The 27,622-nt window shown below is 29.2% G+C and overlaps 1 protein-coding gene across 1 annotated transcript in view; it reads left to right on the plus strand.

Moving 5' to 3' along the window:
• LOC118181577 (uncharacterized) overlaps positions 1–27,622 on the plus strand; it is a 115,117-nt gene that overhangs the window by 70,088 nt on the left and 17,407 nt on the right. The window contains exons 9-18 of the mRNA XM_085814590.1: positions 851–1,054; positions 2,660–2,920; positions 3,423–3,638; positions 7,122–7,274; positions 11,093–11,228; positions 17,279–17,433; positions 20,380–20,460; positions 20,581–20,760; positions 23,609–23,678; positions 26,482–26,667. Coding sequence (XP_085670716.1) covers positions 851–1,054; positions 2,660–2,920; positions 3,423–3,638; positions 7,122–7,274; positions 11,093–11,228; positions 17,279–17,433; positions 20,380–20,460; positions 20,581–20,760; positions 23,609–23,678; positions 26,482–26,667 — 1,642 coding nt within the window. The remainder of the gene's footprint in view (positions 1–850; positions 1,055–2,659; positions 2,921–3,422; positions 3,639–7,121; positions 7,275–11,092; positions 11,229–17,278; positions 17,434–20,379; positions 20,461–20,580; positions 20,761–23,608; positions 23,679–26,481; positions 26,668–27,622) is intronic.

Genomic DNA, 27,622 nt, shown 5'->3' on the forward strand with positions numbered 1-27,622 from the left:
ATCTGTGGGTCATTTTCAATTTCTGACAGCACAGCTTCCTCCAAGCTATGAGTTTGTGTTGTCCTGTCAGCTCTAGTATTGTTCATTCATGCTTTGAAACATCCAGTTTTGATCAATCGTTTATGCAGATGTCTGAACATGGTATGAGCAGGCATATTTCTGTTGGGAAACTGTGAACAACATAGTTCCCTAATGGCTGTTCCACTGCAATTAGCCACTGCATAAATGAGGTGCATATCTGCCATTTCTCTATTCGTGTAGCGATCTATCCTTACTGATGCTCATACACTCAATATGCTTTTCGTTGCTTCATCCTCCAGCTTTATGTCCAGTTTTCTTCATGACATCCCATGCCCTCTTCCATGTCTGGGCTATCTGGGTTGTTGTTACTATATGATTCTTGCTTGCTATAGTGTTCCTGACCTATATGCAGACTTTTGAACAATAGTTCTGAATCATCCTATATAATTTAAATCTTTTTTTTTTTTTTTTTTTTTTTTTTTTAAAGTCACAGATTACAATTAAAGTTTTATATGTTCAAAACTAGCAAACTTGTGGAAAATATTGTTGTAGAAATTAAAAATCAATTTAATTTTAAAGCAAATGTGTTATAAATAACAAAATACAGCATAAAAAGAAAGTTTCTGCTCCCCTCTTTTTTTTTTATTTGAGGAAAAAGTTAGTGATAGATTGTTAAATTATAAAATGTAAGGATTTTTATACATCCTGCTGAAACAGTTTTAATTTCATGTGTTCTTTAACTTGATTTAAAATTAAATTATATTGGAATACAATTCATTAATCAGACACATCATAAAATAATAATTACTTTTTTAATGTATTCCTTCAGCTAGAACTATCGCCCAGCTGCAGTTTTTCATACTTATCTTTGCTTCATAAATGGTTGGAAATGATTTATGTTTCAATAGCTCATACGAAAGATGAAGACAAAAATCAGATACAAGAAGGAACAATGACTGACATTATTTGTACACTTTTCCCACCAGTTTTAATTGTTGGCATCCAAGAAGAGTCTACAACTTTTGATACTTTAGTAAGATGTTACCTTTTCACATTTTCCTTTATTTTCTTTTTTATGAAATATCTTTTCATCTACATCAATAAATTGTGAAAATATGCCTGTGAAATAAGAGAAATAAAATGAAAGCAGTTGTTCTGTAAAATTACAACATAAGTATATATCATGTTCTTCTTACTTAAAAGAAATTTGTAAGCACTTGCGCTGGTAAATTATTAAAAAAAATACTTATGGGAAATTAAATTTAGGGACATAAAATAAGTTTTTAATACTCTTAAATTATTCTTGTTAAATTTTCATTTTTCTTTAATAGATATACTTGTAATTGAGGATATGTGGGAAAAGAGGCTCAACATGCTGCATTGTATAACAAACAACTTAGAATTAATTTACGACATTTTTGAGTACATAAATAATTTTTATGGTTTTTGTTATTTTTTTATTTTGCTTTTATTTGCAGGCTGCTGAAATTAAAATTACAGAATTATTTACAGAAGTTTGTAGCAAGTTCTACAGTTTGGAATGAAAAGATTTTTAGACAACATCTTTTCAAAGGTGTTCACTGTTTACTGAGAGGGGAGGGAGAGACAGCAAGAGAATTACAAAATTTGTTCATAGATAGCATTGGGGCATTACAAATTATTTAAAGGGTTAATATTACTCCCTGTGATTCTTATCATTATTGTCTCAACAGATTCCTTTGGTTTTCTGCAGCACATCCAAATATGCTAACTGGAGTACTTGTAACATGACTTTTATGCTGTCTTTCATAACTGATAGAATTTGGTACTTTGGTTATTTAGACCTTCGCAAAAGTTGTAGAAGGTGATCTAATGACTGAGGAAATCGAAGTCTCTGGGACACAGTAGCAATAGTAGGGATTAGTACCCATTTTTATTTACACCCTAGTGTTTAGTACATATATTCAAATTGTTGCATCCATGATATTACAACATTTGCAAACACTGAAGTGTTTTCCATTTTCCATTGATGAAACAGTGCTAAGTCTCATTGAGTGTTACATCTTAAAAAAATACAGACCATTGATGAAAGTGCATGTAACTTCACATCACAGTGATATTCCTTGGAAATGCATGGGGGCTCTTGTAAAACTTGATGATTTTCTCTTGTTTTATGCAATAGACATATTCATTTAGACAAAAATAGTGCTTATCATTACACTTAATCAGAGGGATGCCTTGTCACTCCTAAATATATAACATAATGAATAATATTCATTGTTATTTATGCCAAGAATTTGCATGTGTGTGTGATACAAATGTATGTAATACAGTACAAAGTTCGTAATCCAGACATCCATTATCCGGAATGATCTATGATCCGGACCTCAAAGCCACAAATTTATGCATGCGTGTTTGATGCACGCATCTGCTGTGCATGTATGTAAAGCCAGTAAAGCGTTTACACATATGCGCTCCCGATAATAAAATATATCTTCAAAAATAGTATAACACGATTGAACACAGAAAATTATTTCTGCTTTTGAAGAAAACTATAAGAATCCAAGATATTCTGTTTATGTATGTATGTTGTCACATTTTGTACTTTTGTCTAAAATCCTTTCAATTTCACATATTTCTTTTCCTCCTTCTGTAATAGGTAGAGCATCAGTTTAATAAAATTAAAGAAAGTATTCAAGATAAAGTGTATTGCCATCTTGTGCATCCCACATTTTATTTTGTGGGAAATCCGGAAGATCTAGCTGTTGATTCTATGATAACTGATCTAAGGAAAAAGATTCAAGAACTTGCTTTACAGTTACCTCATGTTGGAACTGAAATTCCTCTGAAATGGATGTTGTTTGATCAAGCAATTGATAGATTAATTGAAAGGGAAGTTTATTTTGCTGATATTAATAAGGTCAGTGAATTCTTTTACAGTTATTTTTCTTGTTTCTTTACCTTCAGATAATTCAGTAAAATTTGAGAAACATATTTTTTTATTTTAAATTATCTGAAATTCTGACACGATTTAAATTTCATCTTATTAGTTGTGGTATAAAAAATGTTTAACATAGGGAAGGTTTAAAAAAACATTAATGTAAGGGAAATCTCAAAAGAGATAATAATTTTATGTTAAAATAGATTTCAAATAAATTATAAGTTATCAAGCAAATAAAGCTGAAAAGTGAGTATAATTTTAAGACAAATTCCAAATAAATTACAAATTATTCAGCAGGTAAAACATTTTTTTTTTTTTTTTTTTTTTTTTTTTTTTACATTTTATATTATTTTTTCTTTTGAATTCTGGTTAGTATCTGACAGATTGCTTAAATTCTTTTTTTTTGGGGGGGGGGAGATAAATAAAAATGAATATTTTTGTAAATTTTGTGTTGATATGTTTTTTAAATTTCTGATTGTAGCTTTCTGAAGTGGCTCGTTTAGAAAATATTGATTCCGATGAAGAATTTTATTCCATGATTCATTTTTTTCATCATCAAGGGAAAATATGGCATTTAAGATCTGAGTGGCTTCAAGGAAGTGATGAAGATGGATGTGGAATAGTCATTTTAAAACCTCAGTGGTTTATAAACTATATTTATCAGTTAATGAATATTGATACTCATCAGCTTCTAAAAGTAAGTTGAATACAATTGCTTCTAAAAAATGACTGTTGGGGAAATTTGGAAAATCTGATTTTTAGTATAGTTTTATAATGTAGGATACCATAATTCAATTTAAATTAATATATATGCTATAGCATTATTAAAATAAAGATTATAGTGCTATTCTTATCATTCTTCTTATTATTATATTGCTGAACATGAGACTTTCCATTTTTACCTTTATGCTTAATACTCCTTTATAATGGTATATATGTTATCAGCAAGGTATGAAATGTCAACATTCTATAGAATGTCTAGGCATTGTATATAACGCTGGGCATTTTTAGGCAAAGTATGCAATATAAGAATTGTTACATACTTTTCCTAGACATTGTATACAATACCTAATATTCTATAGAATGGCAAATGCTATTTAGACAAAGTATGAAAAAAAGGTGCTGATAAGCTGATATATATTGAGCAAATCAGCTCGCCCCTTGTCGATGTCAGGAATAGGAACTTACAGAGTAGTTTGCAAAGAAGATGTGGGAAGTTGTTTTTCTGGATTCATTTTCATTCTTTTTGGCTTGTGTTTCCAGATTGCTTATTGAATTTATTTTACCATGTCTCCCATGTCTGTGACTGGTGTGAGGAATAGGGATGAGGTCTTGGAGCCCTATATTCGCCTTTCCCGGAGTGCAGTGGGGCCCGAGTTCATCTTACAGGATGATAACGTGAGGCCACATAGAGCTCTTCTGGTCGACAAATTTCTCGAGAGTGAGGATATTCGCCGGACGAATTGACCAGCTAGGTCTCCAGACCTCAATCCTATACAGCATGTCTGAGACACTCTGCGGAGGGCAATTGCAACTCACAACCCCCCTCCGAGAACCATCCAGGAACTGAAAACAATGTTGCTGAATGAGTGGGACCAGTTGCCACAGGCACTGATAAACTGCCTTATTTCCAGTATGACATCATGCTGCAAGGCCTGTATAGCAGTAAGAGGGGACCATGCCCCCATTAATAAATTTCTTTTGTGTCTTCTGCAACCGCTGTTTCAGACCTTCAGACTCCCATTAGTGTTACACACGAACAAGTGTGTCTATTATAACTGTTGAATGTTTATTTTGTTTGTATTATATCAACCTATGCTCACACTAAATTTTATTAAAATCTGTCCATTAGAATGGAAATTGTAGATCAAATATGAAACTTCTCTTAATTTATTTTACCAGTGTATTTGTTTTTGTATAATTTCTCCTTCATGATGCAGTATCCCTTTTAAGTGCCTAAAATTTATCTACGTTATTAATTATGCACTTTGTAATTATTCTGAATTATGTATTAGAAATATATTGATAAACTAAGAAAATAGAAATTCTTGAACATATTGTTGACACACAGTTTTTCTCAGAATTTATTTTATATCACCAGCTATTACTTTGGAATTGTATGTGAAAGTAAAGCAATGTTAATGAACACTTTTATAATGGTTTAATTTTATTTAATATTTCATTTTCAATGTTTCTTTTCAGCATGATAACTAGTTTAGCAATCACCTACATATAATGCTACACAACGGATTTTGCAAATATGTCTTGTTCCACTATGTTTTCCTTTTGAAGAGCATACTCTATACATTCTAGCCGGATTTTTTTTTACCAGGGACTTTTTTTCTAAAATTTCATCTCTTAGCTGCCTGGAAAGTCTTTTGGGGGAATTCTAAGGAGCCATTACAGAAATACTAGAGCAACCATCACATACTATATTATGTTCATTGGAATCAACAGTTATCCATTTCCAGTAGAAATTTTTGGTATCTTAGCATTTCCAAATGCATTGACCTTAGACACAGATGAATTTCAAGCTAAGGTTGAAACAGTTAAGGAGGAATTTTCCAAAAGATGCAAAGACTTTGTAACTTGTATACCTATATTTTCCACCCTAATCAAACCAAATTTAATAGCCTTATTAATAATCCTATCCAATTTGTCAATTTTCAAGTTAATGGAATTTGATAATTTTGAAATGGATCTCATTGAACTAACACCTTCAGAATTATGGAAAGCAATATCTATGGAATTACAAAAAAATCTAGAAGATAACAGTAACAATAAATCAACAGCTGTTTTAATTGCTGGATATCAATACCAGAGAGATTTAAATGTTTGATGAAAATTGCATGTACTCTGCTTTCCACTTTGCGTTCCCACTATGTGAATAGATCTTTTCTCATATAAAAAATGTTTTGACTCCACGAACAAGTTCTTTAACAGCTGAATATTCGGAATCATAGGTCAAATTCAGCTGTACAGAGACAGGGTTTGCAGTAAAATTAATTTTTTTAAATTTAACTACATTGAAGGAATATTTATATTTTATTTTAATAGAAATTTAATTTAAAAGATACGTACTTCTTTTATGTACAATTTTAATTTTTTATTTACGTTGAAGGAATAGTTATATTTTATGTTGTTTATTTTTATGGCTATATCTTTAAATGATGCATAATTAATGTATAATAAACTCTAAATATGTATTCTTTGACCTCTATTCCCTAACTCTGCTTGCATTGCCGCAAGAATCAAAATATTTCAAATATTCCCTGCTGTGCGGCATCCTGAATCATATTGGATGCCTGGTGCGGCACACCACAGCAACAAGGTTACTGACCCCTAGCATATATTCTGTCTGACCTCAAGCCTGAGGCTTTTTTTATTATTATATTATACAAAAGAAACATATATTTATATTGCAGTCTCAGAAGAAGGATTAAATTTATGCTGCATTTCTGAATACACCCATTAAAAAAGTATGCAGTTATATTAATAGATATATGATACAAGAAACAGTTTGCAGAAGGCATTATACCTGTCTGTACCCCCCTCCCCCACATACAATACTCTGACAATGATTTTTCATTGTGGTTTGGGTTAACAGATCAGTCAAATCATATTTTCTGGGATATATGTATTTCGTATATGATTTATATGTATATCCCTGATTTTTCTATACTCATGGTTAATTGCATAAGTCAATTGTAGCATATGTTATTTGCATTTTAGTATCGCTTTGAAATTCTGCTGTGAGTTGGCTAATAAATATATGAATAAACACATTGCTGAAAAGAAGCCAGTCCTTCTGTATTTTTTTTAAATTTTTATTTTCATTTTTTCTTGTGAAACATTACATTAAGCACCATATATAGTGATCTAACATTTATTACACAAACATGCACACTTTTTTTTTTTTTTTTTTTTTTTTTTTTTTTTTTCAATTTTATGCTAATGTGCAGATTGCTGCAATACAAATGTACAATTTAGAAATCTGATTCTTTTCTAAAAGCGATAGCTGATTTTCTGAAATAAAATGAGCTTGCTCCCCCCCCTCCGAGAATTTATTTATTATCTCAATAAAATAAGATTGTTATTTTCCTCAAGAATTTACTTTATATAATAAAGTTCTTTTATTTCAAAATGTCAAAATAACTTCTGTATTTCAATTTCTATATAGGAAAGTTTTGAAGAAAATGAGTGTAATGAAACTGATGGTACATTTCCAGCTAAAAATTTTGAAAAAGTATGGCCAAATGCATTTCATCATACTACTATCCTTTTGGATATCTTAGACAGTACTGATGTTATTTGTGAAGTTATAGCAGAGGACGTAAGTTAATCTGGATTTTTGTCATTTTACTAAATATTTATTTGGTATATATATATATATATATTATTATTATCTGTCTGGGAATGACCAAGTAAATCAGCTGTAATTATGGGTTGAATTTGAGCCTCTTGTACAAAAAGCCATGATTATTAATTCATTTATACATGTTAAAATTACACAAGTTATTTTAATAAAAATGAAGTTGTTGATGCAGTTGAAATTTTCAATATTCACTTAGATCCTGTCAGCATCTCATTTGTAATCTTACAGCATTATAGTAAACTATAAGCTGGTAGTATGATTTTAGCATTAATTTATGAAAAAAATTCTCCAGATTGTTCTATAAAAGGTCTTTTTTTTGGGGGGGGAGGAAAGCAAACACCAGTCAAGTCAGTCTGCATATTTATGAAATAATTTTAGTCATAAGTAATTAAATTTTGTAAATAAAAATCTTATTCTTTGATGAAATAGAATTTAAATTTTCTATTAGTTTTAAACTTTATATATAATTCAATATTTTAACTATTTCAATGAAATTTTGAGAAAGTTCTAATAAATATTTTTCTTAATTCTAAAATAATCTTATTTATTTCTCTCAATTAGCACGGCGAAAACTGTACTAAAACCTTTGTTTGATATCAATTTCAAGTAAAGAAGCTCACTGTTTTTAAAGAAATAATTTGTTGTTTATCACTCTTCATTAGAATATGTTCTGTACATGTGTTCTGTTTATATCACCTTACACACTAAAAGACGAGAAGTCATGGGAATAACATTAGACAGAGGATTGGGACACATTGAAAAACAATAATGCTTTGATGGTAAATGCAGGACAGCATTGTAGTATCTAAAAAGTTAAATGTTCATGTCTGTATAATTGCTTATTCAACATAGTTGCTTATCAAGAGCTATGTCTGAGCAACTGAGTTTGGATATGGTCTTATTATTATACTGAAAATTTCAGATAGCTAATTAATTCAGTTTTTCTAGTCTATTTTATCAAAAAAAGTATCGTGAGTAGTCTTGTTGGAATGTCCATTCATAGAAAGGGATGAATAAACTATCCAAGATTGGGTGGCAAAATTATTTATGAATCATAGACAGGCTGTAGTGCAGGAAACTGCTGCAGTTTCAATGCAAGTTTTTCTCAAAATGTATCAAAATAATTTTTATTACTACCTGAACTCTATGGGATTTAGCATTGATAGACTAATCTATGCCTTTTTCTTAGCACATAATCATCAGTTGACTAAGTGGACTCAACACAAAGACATTAGATTTGGATGATAAAACAGTGACATCTAAAAGTATAGTCCACTGAGTTTAAATTCTAGCTGTTAAACAGTAAGAGCATGCTAGAATGTGACATGAGCTTCTTGAAAAATGTTTTCTGTGATGATTTTGGGCATGTTCACATGGTCAGAAGGACCTCTAAATTTTTTTTTTAAGTCTAATGTGCATGGTCTGAGCTATGCTTATATTCTCTCAAATCAGTTTGTTTTCTTCATTGAGTTTTATGATGTAGAAAGGATATTTCTAGAGATCTATGTAATATATGCCACATATTTATATTTGTCAGTGGATGGTCACAAGAGTTCTTTCTAGATTTTTACATCATAATTTGGCCACACAATCTCTTACATCAAAACTTTGGAACAATAATACAGGGCTTTGGAACTGGAAACTGATTGACTAATAGTGGATGCAGCTCTAATCAGTGTATTGCAACTGTAGATATGCTGCAGGATTTGTGGCAACCATTCCTGCTGAATAATTTTATAAATTCATTGATCTATGCCATGAGATGTCAAGAAAAGGCTCGAAAAGTTTTTTAACTTATATCTTTTAATTTTAAACTTTCAGAGTACATAAAAGAAGCATATAGTGCAGTGAGAAAGCATATAGTGCAGTAGAAATTCATTTTTGAGATAAGACATGTAAATACTCTTTGAAATAAGGATTGAAATTAAAATTATTAACTGAAGCAAACATACTTTAATAAAAATGGCAGGCTTCTTGGCAGTTAGTTTACCAGCTAAAAAAGTTTATACATCATTGTAAAAGAAGGAATTTAAAAAAAAATATTAGAACTTCTCATTCATTTGAAATCTAATGTTAATGATATGTCAGAAATCAGTCTCTTATTAATTATCTAACATGAAATTACAGTGATTTTGGGGAAATTTAATTTTGGCTTCTAATTTTACTGGTGTTAAAACTGATTTTAAGTATTTACATAGTCTTTCAACCCATTTAAAAAAATCACTAATTAATGATTTTTTAAAATGGATTAGCCTATTGCTAATTATACTAGATTATGTTTTTGTTCAAATTTCATAAAGTTGATATTTTTCCCTGCCCATTGCTTCCTTAGTTAAATTTCTTAATTATAACATTTTTCTGCATTATTCTCCACTAACACGGTAAGAAATTTTTTTTTTAATTTAAAGTTCAGGAATGTTTTTCACCATTGCCATATTCATAAGAACAGAGAAGCTTGAAAGTGAGATGGGTTATTTACCTCATAGATCAATTTGAGAAAAACTAAATAGGTCAGAACATTGGGATTGCTGTTCATTAATGCTGGAAATGAAGGAACAAAAAATTGCCTTGAAACCAAACTTCAAAAAATCATTTTATCATGCACTGTAGTAGAAGAAATTGCTTAACTTACCAGTTTTCTCTAAAGTAGATATACTTCCTTTTCCGAGATAATTGTGGCCTTCCCAGTCATAAATATATGTGATATTTATTTGTTTCATTTATACCAAATTGTTTATTTATTTATTTAAGTTGCTTTGTTAATGAAAATTTCACTTTTTTAATAGTATGACAGATAGCATCGCATTCAGTTCTCTTCTCGAACTGGATCTTCCCTTCTAAGCACCTTTATTTGATGTTTAAGAAAATGCAATACATTTATTATTTTTACTATAATTCATTAAAGAATTTTTTCCTGCTTATTTCTCCAACAAGCTAAATCTCACTTTGCTGAATAAATCATAATGTCTTACATTTCTTACAATTTTTATTCTCCTGATGAGATATTTCACTGTGCTCTCTCGTTAGGAAGTTTGAATATTTGAATGCTGTTGCTGCTGAATGAAACTCTCTCCTGCTTTTAGAACTTTAATTTTTAAATACCTCAGAGGAAACCTTTGTCATTTTCATTTCACAGATTTTGTGGCCTGGCCAAATATAAAGTGTTGGCTGTTCATGGAAATATTTGTTGCAAGCCTTATATGCAAGTGCTCCAATATAATAAAAGCATAGCTACATCTTGAATACAGGCTTTTCTTTATCAAATAAATATAAAAGTCTTCATATGGTATTAATCTGTTGTGAAATGACTCACTTTCCTTAAATCTTTTTCCCCTGTTTGTTTGTTTGTGTGTGTGTGTATGAGTGATTTTTTAATCATGATCAAGCATACTGAAGATTGTAATTTCAATTAGGTTTGTTTTTTTAACTTTGATATGATTTGGTGTTTGACTATTTGTGTTAATTTATGTTTTGTTTTACATTAACTGTATCCAGAAGAAACTTTATTTTGGAAAAAAAAAAAAAGTTACAGTAGGGTTAAAAACTTCCAAATGGGTACTTTTCCTGGCTTAGCAAAAATTATGTAGACTTTACAACAGAATAACTTTTAAAGTTGATGTTCTTTTGCCATATAAGAGCTCTGTACCATAATTTTGTAAATTTAATTTTAGCCTAAAATAGACTGCTAAAAAGTTTTATTACTTTATTTCTAGTAGAGGGGAAAAAAGGAATTATTATGTTGCTAATTAATAATTTAATATATGAATTTTTTGTAGGCTGAAGATACTGAACAATCACAAAATTCTCATATGTACATCATCCCATGGCTAATAGAATCAAATGCTCCTGAATCTGAAAAGTTTGATTTTGATTGCCTAATTCTTATCTTGGATTTTGCTGGTTTACTTCCAGGTATGTTAGCATAATATATGTTTCACTTATGTCACTTTAATATATGTTTCATTTGCATAATGGCTGTTAATATTTTGATCTTCATGTATATGTGTTTGTCGGGGTTTTATTAGTTTTAAAATATTACAATAATTATATCAGAATTCTTTGCAGTAAACTTTCATATATTTAAAACGAAATAAGATGCAACTCAATTATATTAGTAATAATAATGTAATGTATAAAAAATGCGCAGTTATGAATAAGGAATGAATTTATTTTAAATTATTTATTACACAGATGTTATTACAATATTCCTCTCTTTTGTATTACATCATCCATTGTCAGATAATCAATTTAATAATGATTCATTTTTTAGCTATCTTAATAAATATGTTAACTGTTTTACATTAATCGTATTCAGAATGAACTTTGTTCTGGGAAGAATTAGAGTACTTTTATGTGCTTCCAAATGTCTACTTCTTCAATGATCTATTTTAGATTTAAATTAAATTTGCAGAATTGTAGTACGGAACTCTTATAAGGCAAAATAACTTAAAAGTTATTCAAAGTCTGTATTATCTTTCTGTCTAGCCAAAGAAAGCTTTATAAGCATATAGAATTATTCTAATTATTTTCAGAATGAAGTTTATTATGAATACAACTACTATGAAGCATTAATTCAGAAAAGTAGACAAAATAATGACAAAGTGAAAAATATGAACAGGATCCAAATTACAATTAATCAATCATTATTTCTAATCAAAATAGAAGAAAATATTGTATCCATTTTTATATAACAGTTTTACTTCAGTACATTTTATATGATTACAAACATTTTAATATTAATTTTTGTAATTTTTTCTTTGCTTATTTTGCATTAATGTTTGTTGAAATTTATGATCAGATTTAAATTATGTTATAAGTAAAAAATTACAAATTAGCTGTTGAACATCAAACTCATTTCTTTTATCATGATATGTTTTTAGTTTTGAATTTAAAATTCATTTTATTTATGTTACTGAGAGTTCTACCTTTATCTGGAGGGAGTTTTTTCAGGGGTGGGGTATATAATAATAATTAAGTATTAGTTTCCAGGGTGTTCTAAAAATTTCTGCTCTTTTGTATCTATAACAGCTTAGCTTAGCATCTGCCTAGTATAAATACTGCTTCACAAGCAAGTACGTCATTTCTTCTTTTTAACTTCTTTTGCCATGATAAACCTCTGCGCTGCTATGCTGAATTCTTTATCTAAGATGGTGTAATATTGGTGTTAAACCATGTATATAAAAATTATTGTTGCTAATGATGATCTAGAACTATATTGTCTACAATGAAAGGATGTGATGTGTGAAAAAAGTAAAGTTCGAGTAAAGTAAAAGTTCGAGTCCTCGAATTCAGTTGTATCAGCGTCATCTTTATGCATCTATGTTCAGCCATATGGCTACCAGAGAATCTCTTTTTTTTTCTATACAAATATTGATCTGTCTACAAAAAATTAAATATAGAATGCATATGCTACATTAACAAGAAAGACTAATGTATATTTCATAAGTAAAAGCAATTGTCACAGCTAACTCAGGAAAATTTATGCTTATGAGTACATGAGAAAATACTGTCTTTTAATAAGGTACTTCCTAGCAGGAGATTTCAATCTTTTAGACGAATTTCATCTTGGATCTGCTACAGTTGCTAATCATTTGCCAAGTGTGATTGGGTAAGATTTGCAACATACAGTGGCTCCCAAAAGTGTTTGTACACTTATGATTTTCATTGAAATAGGGCTCTATCCATTAATTAAAAGTAAACTCTCTAAATGAGATTTTAATAACAAGATCTATAATTTATTTGTAAGAAAATTACGTGAAATATTTTCTAAGTGTAGCAAAACTTTATTTTTAAGAAATTAATAATAAAAAAATGACAAATATTTTATCTCACAAAAGTCTTCGTACACTTCAAAAAAATCTTGACATATTAGTAAATATTTTTATTTTTTATTAAATTAATATTTAGTAGGATATCCTTTAGCATCCACAGCAGCTTTTAAACATCTGGGATTAGATTTTACTTTTTTTTTTTTTTTTTTTTTTTTTAATTTCTGTATTAATGTTCATCCATTCTTCCATCATGACTGTTTTGAGTTCATTTTTCGTTTTGATGTCGTGTTTTCGAACTTTAACTTCCAATTCTTTCCAAATGTGTTTTATGGGGTTTAAATCTGGCGACTGAGGTGGTGTTTTAAAAACCTGTGGACAATTATAGAGACACCACAGGCAAACGTTGAGAGCTGTATGCTTAGGATCGTTATCATGATTAAAAATAAAGTTGTTTCCAATACCCAAATTTTGAGCTGATAATTTTAAATTGTCTCTTAAAATATTTAAATAAAGAGAATGATTCATTATGCCATCAATAAATACCAAAATACCTAGTCCTGATGCTGCCATGCACCCCTCACACAAGAATACTTCCACCACCATGTTTAACTGTTCCAACTAAGTTCTTAGAATGATGTTCCTCATTTTTTTTACTCCATAGAGTTATTCAACCATCGGAACCAAAAATGTTAAGTTTGCTTTCGTCAGCAAATAGGACATTATTCCAATACATTTCGGGTGTACTTATCATTGATTTTGCGAATGAAAGCCTAAGCTTTCTGTTTTTCTCACTAACAAAAAATTTTTTACGGGAAGAACGCCCATGTAATCCAGCTTCTCTGAGAACTCGTCGAACACTTTCAGGTTAAATTGAAGTAGAAAAGTTTGCATTAAATTCTTCAGAAACTTTCACAGCACTCAAATGTGGGTTTTTCACAAATTTTCCAATAATAAATGTCTCATCACATTTAGTTAACTTTCTCAGTCAACCTTTTCTTTCCTTGTTTTCAATCTGATTTTTTTTTCTTTAAAGCGTTTTATCACACATTGCACTGCAGAATGGGATAAATTAACTAATTTAGCAATATTTTGAATTGATTTACCACTACTATGGTGAAAAATTATCAATTTTCAAATGCTGTTTGTAATTTCTTTACGACTGAGACCCATTTTTCAATAATAAATGGAATATTATGAAGTAAACAATAAAAAATTAAAGCAAATGATTTTTTAAATGCCACCACAATGCAAAAATTTAAAAAGCGACAAACGATAATTCTAATTTTGATTTTATCCCAAAATATTTCAGTTTTCCCCAAATATTTAAAGACTTTTGTGAGATAAAATGTTTGTCATTTTTTTGGTTATTAATTTCTTAAAAATAAAGTTTCACTATATTTAAAAAATGTTTCATGTAATTTTGTTACCAATAAATTATAGATCTTGTTATTAAAATCTCATTCAGAAGCATTACTTTTAATTAATGGATAGAGACTTATTTCAATGACAATCGTAAGTGTACGAACACTTTTGGAAGCTACTGTATAACCCAAGAAATTTCAAAAGTGCTTGAGTATTTTAAATCCAATATTCATATTCATTAAAAAATCACAGAAGGAATTATAAGCCATGGATATTACATAAAATAGCCTCTATTTAGTAAGCAGCCAGATGCTATTAATATATAACTAACTTCTGATTATGAAATGCACTAAAATATGGTTCCGTAATGTGATGAAACATGTGTTTTGTATGTTGACCATTCACACAACTGACAATTTCTTAGCTCCAGTCAACAAAAAATTCCCCCAGGAAAGACAGAATATTGTGAGCTTAAGATTACATTGTATCTAGGATAATAATATTAATAATTATTATTCTTAGCCTGCCTCGCCTCTCATTGGGCACTACAGATCATTCGTTATTAATTAATTACAAAGCAAATTACATTTATAATTATGATTTGATGTTGGTTTTTCCAACTTACATTGAATAGTTATATTAGTGAAAACAATTTTGATTAGTAATTTGAATATATATATATGAAAAAGTGAGTTATTTTCATATTTATATAAGGCATGCTGCTTTTTACATATCATCAGGTTTTAACCTGGTATGACTTGTATGATGGTCTTGTTGTCATTGATGAAGCTGACAATCTGTCTTACTTCCTGGAGACCGTAGAAATCCGTTAGGTAACCTCTGAGACCTTTACTATGAGTAGGGTGGTGTTGGCTGGAGATCTAAGCCACTTGGTGAGTGGGCATGAAGTGATGTAATGAACAGCATCTGCTGTGCTGGCGGGTGATCCACAACTGCACTTGACGTGTAAATGTATAAACCTCTCTAAATATTGGGGGAACCTTCCATGATTGGAAAGGGCCTGAACCGTGTAATGGTTCAAGTAAACTCTTGACAGCCTGATGAAAGTGATCTTGAAAAATTTCTTGACTATTGTGGAAAACTGCGAAAGCAGCGTCTACTCTTGTGTCGTCTTTAGACTCGTCGGTAAAGATCTCTAAACCTTGATCGGACGGGAGATGTTTGTCCCATCGGAAGTCTCTGAGGAGGCTGGATGTAGGGAGGTTGTACTGAAGCATGGTTCTAAAAGTACTTCTTCGAGGAGAATGGAACCCTCTAATGTCGCTGATTCTTTGAAGTGCAGAAGTCTGTATGTGACTCGCTCGAATTCCACTTTGAGATCTAATGGGAGTGTGCCAGCTAGGATCTGGAGGGCGGCAGTGGAGGTGGTAGTAAAAGCTTTTGTAATTTTTAACAGGGTGATCCTCTGGATTTGTTGTAGTTTTTGTCTTTGTCTTACTGTGCCCTGCATCCATACTGGGCAGCTGTAGAGAATCATTCTTTCACCTCCCCTTAGGTACAGGTCTTTCATTAGTCTACCTTTTAAGTTCCATTTGGACTCTATTATTTGGTTTAAAGTATTTATTATTTTGCAAGTCTTGTTCCTTATATCTGATAGGTGGGGAATCCACGTTAGTTTGCTATCCAATAGGAAGCCGACGTATCTGAGAGTGCCCTGGTTCTTTAATGTTTGGCCGTGCCGTTTTATCCTGGGGGGACTGTTAATTATCTTGTTGCCCTTTGGAAAAATTATCATCTTAGTTTTATTTATGCTAAAATCTAGTTTATACTTTGAGCTCCACGCAGAAATGATGGAGAGATCTTTCTCTGCTTTCCGTTCTATAACAAGTCTGTTACCCCCGTTAATTACTAAGATGAAGTCGTCAGCATAAGCTTGAAGACTTGCTGTGTCTTCAAAATCTAATTCTAAAGCCGTATTAGCCATGATATTCCACAGGGTCGGGATGTATCTAGGATATCATACTGGAACTGTTATCCCAAACAGCATGACATAGTGATTACACAGCATTACAGCAAAATATTCTACTGGGTTGCTAAAAATGCAAAAAAGAGAATTATGTAATATTGACTATGTAATAATGGGACATGTTTATGTAGTAGCTTGCAAGAAATTCAGAAACTTGAATGTCATTCATTTATTCCTCCACCATATTTTACAGATTATAATTTATTTTGACATTTGGAAGATTGTGTCGTTGGGAAAAAAAACTGGATGAAAAACTAAAAATCTGGTTAATTTGAGCCTTTTAGTTGCTTGATATGAAATTTACACGAATCTCGTACCTACCTGGTAAATGGTAGGAAAGTTGTAGATAATTATAGTCTTATGTTTTTTTTACATGAAACATGAAAGTCTTATGTTTTTCTTTATTCAAAAGAAAGCATTCATTTTTTCAGCAGAATTTTGTTACTTTTATAAGTTACTGAATTATATTAAATAAAAAATTATTTGATAATTTAATTCTTATAGTAAAGCGATATTTGGAATTAAATGAAATTTATTAATGTTATAGGCTGATGCTATGGATTTTAATAAAAAATTTAGAATTCCTTAGAATTTAGCTCTAAATTATAATTAAAGTTTGAAATCAAACTTGATAGTCAACATCAAAAGTTTCTTTTATGTTTTGATACTATAAATTATGAAAAATATTTATTTGTTAGTAGAGATTAACTAGGATAGGATATATCTTAAAAATCTTGCTTAAATTAACTGAATTTAAAAAAATATAGATTATTTATTTGTTTTATTTTAAGAAATATCTGCTGATTACTTTCTTTTTTTTTTTTTTTTTTTTTCTTTTCCAGTTGGCTTTTTCACAAAATTTATGGTTCGTTTACTTCGTTGGTCGAAACATCATAATTTAAAGAAGTGCTTGAATCAAACTTGTAATCCAAGTGAAGTTCCAGTTGACTATAATCATTGTATTAAAGTCCAAAAGACATGTGGTCATAGGATACAGGTATTTATGCAAAACTCTAGCTTGTAATGTAGCCCTTTTATACTTTGCTAATCACCTAATTTATTGTTTGTTAATCAATGACTTGTTGTCTACCTGTAAGTAATTCATTTCAAACATATAAATATTTTAAATTGTTTTTATACAACAGAATTAATTATTTCATAATGTATTTAGAGACTAGCAATACCATCCATATTATGGATGGTATTTTTAGTCTCTAAATACATTATAAAGATATAAAATTTTTAAATTTATACTACATTTATTTAATACAAAGGATTTTAGAGAATGAATAATATGTATTGTTTTTTTTTTATTCAGCTTATTTAAGCAAATAGGTTTTACTCAATATAATATTTAAGAAAAGTTTTTAATTAATCATTAAATTTAATCAGTTGATTAAACGTATATATGAACCAGTGCATGGTATACTGTGCACTGATTCATATATTGTAATTATATATATATAATAAATGTAGATGAATATATGAATCTGTATAATATTTATATATTGATTCATGTATCCATGTGTACTTTTTCTAGGCAAATATTTTAAAATTTTCTAGGCAAATATTTTAAAATATGTTATTCTTTTACCAATGTAACAGTTTGCTAGTATATAAAATATTATTAATTTAACATTTTTAAATTTAGCTGTGTTATGTGTATCCTCTTGTATACATTTTTTTAATTATATGTTAAAGTTTTATTTAAATGTTATAGACAATGTTAATGCATAATATTTTAATTTGTATGCATGAGTATATGAGTTTTACAAATTCTGCTGATCAACTTTAACAAATTTCGAATAGTTGCTTAATTTTCAGCTTATTGTATGGCATCACAAAATAACACACAATTCATTTCCTCAAACATCTTGAACTAAATTGTAAGTTGATACCTTCAGAATGTAAAATCTGAATATGCACATAAACATTTGTTACGAAATTGTAACTACTGTTAATAACTTTACTGGATTATTAAGAATTTAGAACTTATGCATTTGAAAGCTTGGTAAGTAACCTTCTACTTAAAGCAGGTATTTTTCAAGTTTACTAAACATATGAAAGGTCTCTGTTTTAAGTAAGAGATCTGAATTTTCTAAGGAAAACTATTTTTTATGTTATGCATGGAGAAAACACAAAATCATACATGCATCATATATCACAGAACAAAACCATCTCGTCCTGTGGGACTTCAAACTCCTGACAATTTTCAGCATTCATTGATTTTATTTGCTTAACTTTCTGGTGAGCCTTTTCAGTATATTATCCAACTTATTTTATGGCATCACAAGAATTGTAAAAAATAAGTATATTTTCCAGTTTAAGAAAACTTTCCTTTCCTACAGTTTTACATGTTATTACTGTTTCTATCATTAAGGTAATCAACTGTTTGAAAATATAGTTTTCATGCCTAGTTGTTAAATAAATCTTAGTCTAACACATTGTTTTTCTGTCAAAGGTCCTTGCAGTTTATGTACATGTAATAATAAAATTCCATAGTTAAGAATACACTTAAAATTCTAACTGTATGTTCTTTTCATTTTTTAATGGCGACGGTCTCTTATTTGAAAGTACGTGGAATTAAATCCACAGCACCGTAGTCAAGTTGTTTTTCCCGCCTTTTCTACGCGTACAGTTATAGAATGTTCTGGAGATATTCAAAGTGAACTGGAATGGCTGACATCATTTCTCCGCCTTTCCAGAGGCTATAAAAGGACTCGCAAAAGAATATCGGGGTCTTTTCTTTAATGTAACAATGCACTGACCTTTTTAGCTAAGCAAAAGCTTTCATACAAAAAGTTATTAGTAATTCTTTTTTATTTACTCCGGATATCTGATTTTGTAACTGCTATTTCTCCTGACCAATAATAAATGGATCCTGTTTTTTAAATTTATCGTCTGATAATTTAAGCTACGACTACATCTATGATTCTTCACCAATCTATTTATTCCGGACAAAAGCTGGTACATCACATACATATTTACAGATTTCAGTAACAAATACTTAATGGTAATAATTATTAAAGTAGCCCTCAGCTGTGCTATGTGCAATCAGACATGCTAATTACATTAATGCTTTCCCTAAAATTACCCCTTTATTCCAGCTTAATTTTAAAAAAAAAAAAAATGCAAAATTAAAGCAACTAAAATATTTCTATGTAATGTATTAAATAATTATAAAATTAAAAACAAAATTCATAGTAGGCTTCTTTTAATGTAAATATTTTTCAATTATCCTGTTAGGATCAAATGCTTTGAATTCATTTTTTTTAAAGTCTGTGCTTTCCTTATTTCTCTGTATGTAGCCATCAGATGCATTTTTTATATCTAAAATCTGACTATAATGGAAATATTATTGAACTTAAATTTCAGGATGAAAGTGTAAAAATTGATCTGCATAATTTTCTGACAAATTTTATTTCTGTTAAATTTTAATTTATTTTAATAAAATGTTCTTTTAAAAAGGCATCAGTTACTTTTTCTTTGCATCAATGACCCAGTGGGCTTAAAACAGTTCTCTGTAAAATAAGAGATTCAATAAATGCAAAATCTTCTCTGTATTTTAAAATTTAGTTTGTCTATTTTTTAAAAAAAATTCTTTTCTGGTGGTAATATTTATTGAAAAATTAGTTTCATGGTAATATTTGTATATCTTTAGACATTATACCTTTTATTATAGTAATATTTACTATAATAAAATATATACTATAATATATATTTTATTATAGTAATATTTACTATAATAAAATATATACTATAATATATATTTTATTATAGTAAATTTATATACTATAAAATTTTATAGTAATATGTTAAGCATAGTTCTTTTCCTAAACTGTTTTCCTGGTACATCAAATTAAATCAAATTCTTTGATTTCTTTATCCTAATGTTACTGTATTGTATGTGTTGTTGATCTTAATGTTTTTACCCCTTGTTTAGGTGATAGTTACTCAGAGAACATTTTCAGAATCTGAAGGTGTGGTAACTGTGTCCTTTCCATCTCCACATGTTTGTTCTAAGGTAGAGAGGAAATATTTCAAAGCTATCTTTTTCATTATCGTAATTCAATTGTATGTTTTGCATTTTTTTGTAATTTAATTTTCATATCACATTGTGCTTATTTTCTCCTTACTCCTAAAGGTACGTCACCTTTTAGAAAGAGAAACAGAATACTTAAGAGATGTTTGGTACAAAAGAATGTCATATTCACTTAATGTGCCTTGTCCTTGTGAAAAACCATGTGAACTGCACAATGCTTCAAAATGTTCAGATCCAGAGTGCTTGCACCTTCAACCATTAAATGAATGCTTAGCTAAAAAGGTCAGTGAAGAAAAAACATTTTGCAGGATTGTAATGTTTTGAAAGAGAATTAAATTTTATCTTAATTTATTATTTTTTAAATGAGAAGGAAATTTTCAATTTTAATTAACTATATATTAATTAGAGTTTTTTCCTCCCTTCTGAATAATTTTTTTTTTTAATTTCCTCTTAATAATGCTTAGTAACTGGCATGTTGTTCTTGAACTGAGTTGGAGAATGTTATAATGATAAGAATTTCAAACTTAAAATGTAGAATTTTTCAAAAACATAATAATTGGAATACAGTATTAGATAAAATAAATCAAATTTAACGCTGTCTCTGTTTAAAATAAGCTCATAATTAAATACTGTTTTTCAAATACCTCAAAGGAAAGCTTTTTGAGATATTTATTGCTTTCAGTGTATGATAAACCAACCCATGGTAAATTAGCACTCGTCAAATGATGGTGCATCAGACATTTAATTTTCCTTTAATATTTTGTAAATGTAATTTACAAATACAGAATTTGATTATTTAAAACATTATGTTACCAGGACTTCTTAACAATATTTTACAGAAAATGCTGTTTTATACATGAATATTATGAAGTAGGTTTGTAAGAGAGCATTCACTCTAAGACTTAAGCATTGCAACTGCCTTTATCAAAGTCTGTGAAAAGAGACTGTTTATCACTTGGAATAAGGTCAGTAAACTCATTTATTAATGATCTTGCCGGTAAAATTCCTCCAGGAAGAAATTTTAAGGAAAGAGAATTGGCTCATGAAAATGAGCCCCTAAAACTGACGTTCAAGATTAAACAGTGAATAACTCATTATTGTCAGGTAGCAAAGAAAAGCAGATGCCTCATCATGTGTAGTTTGGTCCGAGGTTCGAATCCCGCGAACGGGCTGGCTGCATGGGCGTTTTCGTGGTTTTCTCCATGTGTAACGTGTATACGAGCCAGTTTCCCTTAGAAAGTCCTCCACGAAGGCATCCCTTCCTTTAGGCAGATAGCCTTAGTGTGCTTTGCCATAATTAAATACACCACACTACACCGCCTCATCATGTGACTGACATCAGCAATGAAACATATTATATATAGCAAAAATTCATCTTGCCTTGTATATTCATCATCTGGTAATACCTACAATAAAACTAAAAAACTAAGGCAATGTTTCATACAAAATGTACAATAGTCATCAAATAAAGAATAAAAGAAAATGTGAAATGAAAGCATGTAAAATAAATAATAATAAATACTATGTACAAAATTAAGTAATGAAATTCTGATCTCCTAGCATGTAAAGACCATGTAAAGTGATCTCTATGTAAAGTGATGACTGAGTAAAGGTAATGTAATTTAGAATATGAATATTTTACTACTATGCTATTCATTGCCTTTACAAAGAAATTGTCACTGCAATTTCATAAATATTCTGTAATGGTGCAAATTTTTAGATCCCTATGCAGAATAGAATTTCACATGTGTGAAACGCCTTATTTTCAACCCACTGAAGCTTTTTAATATCCACAGAGAAACCCATATCACAAAGGCGAAGTCATTAATAAGTCTTCATTCACACTACTTAAATAGCAGCAATGTGTCTTCAGGCCTTTGTTGTAGTTGGTTTTTTTATCCTGTTTTAGCATTTACTTGAAAGGTTTGCAAGTACATTTTAAAAAAAAAATGCTTATTATATACATTCTAAACTTTGATGTTAAATTCTTCGTTGAAGTGTTAGAAATATAATCTAAAGTGCTGGAATTGCAGATTCTCCTTCCATTTCCATTTTTGTTTTAAAGGAATGCTTGGAATAATGTTTCATTTGCTGCTGCTTTTGTTTATTTTTCCCCTAAAATTAACATTAAGGTATCTATAGAGAGGGATGTAAACAATCAGACAATTAAAATTTGGCGTCACATCTTAGTTGGTGCAGTGAAACATGCATCACCCAGTTACAGCCTTTAGTAATCCGGCAAGGTTAGTCGGAAGAATGTCAAGCAGTGAATTTGGGAAGAAATTTTTGCAAATAATAAATAAAAGGCAAGGATTTCTGGATTCTGACAAAGCTCATTTTCTTCTAAATGAATTCATCAGCAAAAATAATTTCGAACATTGGGCAGCAGAGAACACATGCATGTTACATTAGAAGTCACTGACTGACATCAAAGGAAAGTTTATACAAAGCCAATGCTAGACTTTTCATCTTTTAGTGAAAACTGTACAATTTCTAAATGTTTGTCACCTGGTTTCTTCCTAAATTTTAAATATTTTGCTGCCCCTAATTTCTGTTGCCCCATGCAAGTGCACCAACTCTGGCACCTGGCTTGTATTTCCTCAATATCATCTCTTATTTTGGAGATGTTGAATGGCTCCCTGATCACCTGGTTTATCAGATGCAGTTTTCTGTTATGGGGCTATTTGAAGTCCACACTCATCAACCTCATACTATACAGCAACTGAAAATTGACATGAGACTAACATTGACTAACATGAGAATCACGTTACAGCCTTATAATTAAAAAAAGTATATCAGATTGAACATTAAAAAAAATAATCTTTACATTTTAAGCATTAATTAAATGGTCTTAAAGTCATTTTAAAAATGTGTAAACACACTTTGTAATGTCAGCTTCCTAAAACATGTTTTCATGATTGATGACGTAAACATGATATTTTCATGCAAGAATGTTTGTTGCTTTATCTTAAACATTTTGTTGATAAAAATGATTTTTAAAATACTCAAAATTTTTTATTATTTTTTTTTGTTATTATGTTATGTATGCATTATATTATATATGTGCATAATATTTGTATGTTTAAAAGTGAGATAATTTACTATTTTTAATTGCGTGTTTATTTTATAGGTAGTTGAGTGTGACTATCGTCTAATAAAGACAGACTTTATAAGAAAGTTCTTTTTTGCATCCATTGAAGGTACAATTTTAAAAATCAAAGTAGTAATTTCACCATATGTTTCAAAGATATTTTAAAGAAAGTTTTATACTTAAATGTCCTACACTAGAAATTTTCTGTATTTTTGTGATGATTGCTTACAAAATAAAAGTTATGATTGGTCACACTTTTTTTCCAATATAATATTTAATACAATTTTAGCAGTTATATATTTATTATTTCTGACGATAAGCTTTTGGCTGGAAAACATATTGGTTGGTTGACAATTTAATCCATGTATTTCTATAATAGATATACAGCACTGTCAATTGTCAGCAATGGAAAAACATTTTTTAAGTATTAGAAGTATCTTAAGAGAAAACTGAATTTAAAAAAATTAGCACAGTTAATGCTGTCTTATATTACTTTCTGGAAGTAATGCCTCTTAAACTATTTATAATATAGAATTTTTCCAATAAAAGTTTTAACTCATTGCATTCTGAAATAAATGCATCAAGTGGTAACTAGAATACAAAGGACTAAAATCTTAAGTAAGATCAAATGCAGGGATTAAAAATCAAAAACAAAATCCTTCTCATAATCATTGCTAAATTCAGGAATCAGGAAAATTTGCTCCTAATTTTCAAATTTCTCTTGATAATTACATTAATTATTAATTTAATATTTTTTAATTTTGAGTAATAAAAAATTATACAAGTGCAAAATTTGTTGTATGAGAATATTATGTATTACTAAAATTTCAAACTTTCAAAATGAGAAAAATAGGACTATTATCTTGAAGTTATGTTCATATATCAATCTGAAACTTAGTTTTCTTAACTTATATTGTTATGAATTTTAGTTAGTGGAAAAATTTACTTTACAAAGAATTTTTCTACCATGCATGTCTGATTTGCTACATCCACAGTAAATTTATTCTTGGCATATTTTCTATAAGTTATATTTATATACTTTTGTGAAAACTAATAAATTTTACCAATTTTTAAATATACTGTAACACTCTGATTAATTATATTTATTAATTTATTTATGGCAGATTGCTTCTTGATGCTGAACTGATCAAGAATAATAAGATAAAATTTGAATATTTAATTAAATATCTTTTTTAATTTGGTTTTTATCCTTTCTATCCTAAAAATAACAAAATATATGATAAATCTTTCTGAAATGCATCTTGCCAAATTTAATGATTATAATATGATTCTTATATAATGCAGGTGACACAAACACAGATGATGGGAATGGCAATGGTAAAAGTGAAAACAAAGTTATTTATTCAATATCAGGAAAATTAAAAGTTTTATTAACTGATAATAGTAAAAGGTCGCTATACAGATCTATTGAGAGATAAAACAAATTCATGAGTTTTTAATTTATTATTGTAACATAATCTTTCTTTTAGTGTTTGCCTTTATCTAATAAACATATAGTTTATAAGCTGTAGATATTGAAATGAGTGCCCACATTGCCTGTTACACAAATTCAAGAGGATTATATATAATCATGTTGTAACTACTCCTTAAATAGAAGGGGAATTAAAAACACATGCATAAAATAATTCAGAATCAAACTTAAAAAATTACAAGTGATTGTTATTATATCCATAAATTAAATGTGACCCTATAATTCTGCTAACTTATGCTCTCTGCTTTTAAACAGTCATCTTAGTATGCATTTGTAAGTTTGTCTTGATATTATGATTTCATATACATCATATTTACAATTATAAGCAGATAAACAAAACATGTATATATTTTTAATGCACATTTTATAAAAGAGGATAAAAATTTTTATCAGCTGCATTCCAAGACTTGTTATCATTATAATGTTCTTTCAAATTAAGATCATTTTTCAAGTTTGTTATTTCTTATACTAGGCTTTCAGTATCATTAGGCTGAAAATATTGAAAAATTTCTAAAAATTTTTTACTTCAGTATAGACTGAGCATACATGCCATTTTCTACAAAATAGTACAGCTTTTTCAACATTTCCAGGCCAACTCATCACTTTGACAAAAATAAAAACTTTATCCCATTTCTAATAAGAATGCAAATATGCATTTATTTGGCTGTTCATAAATTATTGTTCATAATCTCTAGCCATGTAAGTTGAACCTATAAGTATCAATCAAATTACAACCTGTTTAGTCATCTTATATTTAAAAAGAATTCTTATCTTTGTACTTACAAGAAATCCAATTTCCAAAAACAATAGTCAAAAAGTAAAACTCTACTAAAAGGTTTATTAAAAAGACACCTCTTGTAGTACAACTAGATTTTAGCCACTGCTACTTGCAGGGTGTAGAAATTCAACTATATTGATTTAAAGCACAGATGATGACCTAGTTATAACTCTAATTATCATGATTTCTAGTCATGCATACTAATAGTAATAAGTACTTTTTCCTAGTATATTTTTCTGTGATAAATTGATACAAAATATTTTTATTGGGTGGTCACCCTGAGCATTCCTGTTTGTGACTATAGGATTGAGGGCACATCTAAAGTCTGCCATGGGGCGAACAAACATAGCATTGCTGACCACTGATATTTGCTATTTTATCTTTCCTTTCTATCTAGTTTGTTGTAATTGTTTCTGTACATTTTGTGTGTTTATAATTTGTTATTTAGTGTTGGAACTTGCTGCCGTACTTAACAATTTTCTTCTTTGTACACAGTAAAAATGCAATTCTAATAGTGTTCATTTATTCATCATTGTTTTTTTTACTTTCTGATTTCCATTTATATATATATATAGAGAGAGAGAGAGAGTTTTTCTAATACTTGTGCAATAGCTGCATATATGCACACTGTTCTCATTCAAGATTCACCAAAGTGCTCTGACAGCATGCGCCTTTCACTGGATTCCATGTCTGCTCCCTTTCTTGGAAATTTCTTTTGGGGTGATCACGACATTTCTCAAGAAGAACCAAGCTGGCTGACCATAGTTGGAAAAAAGCTTACATCTGCAAACACTGGGCAAGACTGGATTGCTTTAGCTAAAAGATTAGGTAAAATTAAATCATATGTTCGTAACTTGATAGGAAAGTTTTATTTATTTATTCGCTTATAAAATATCTTACCTTTGTACTGCTACTACTACTACTAGTACATAAAGTAGTACTCATAGTGCTACTACTTTTCACTTTGCTGTATTTTTAAAAATTTTTTAACAATTCTATGAGATAAAAGTGTCTTCCACAATGAAAACTGAAATAACGAAAAAGCAATGTTAGTTAGTTAACAGAAGAAAACTTTTGGTAACATTACCAATTTAGGTTACAAAATTTGTTGTTAATTATTAAAAAAGATAGTAGTACAGTTGATCTATTTTTATAACGTGTTGATTTTAGTTTTTTTTTTAAATGAGGAGAAAATTTAATATAAAACTAATAAACCCCACTCTCCTTTTTTTAAAAGCCAGGAATATGCAATACAACTTTGATGATTCAAAATTTTCATTAAATAGAAATTAAATTTTAAATATAGGCTTCAAAACTGATGTCAACTAATCTCAATAAGTTGAATTTTTAATTAATCCATTTTCCCCCTATCTTCATTTTTGGCTTAACAAAATTTGACTATGAGTATTAATTGTTACATTTTTGAATATATATATATATATATTAAGTATGAAATAATTTTATTTAGTATTTGTAGATGAATAATAGTATGTAGAATTTTTGTTTTACTACATCAACATTAAACATATTAATAAAAAGATTTGAAATCTCTTGGGAGGGGGAGGTGATTATGACATTTCTCAAGAGCAAAACTGGCTATTGCTAGTTGGATCAAACCTTAAATCTGGATATAACAGTATTTCATTTCTGTCTTCATAATTTTCCTTAATTTAATTGAAATCTTCCATGCAATTAAATAATAAATAAACATTTGAATTTGTTTATTTATCAAAAGAGAATAGTTATATTGATTTTATTGTGTGTACATGTTTAAATTATTTTT

Source organism: Stegodyphus dumicola, chromosome 4, assembly GCF_044657685.1.
Source record: "Stegodyphus dumicola isolate Sdum_Otavi_A_Nest chromosome 4, ASM4465768v1".
In the NCBI taxonomy this organism is placed as follows: Eukaryota; Metazoa; Arthropoda; class Arachnida; order Araneae; family Eresidae; genus Stegodyphus; species Stegodyphus dumicola.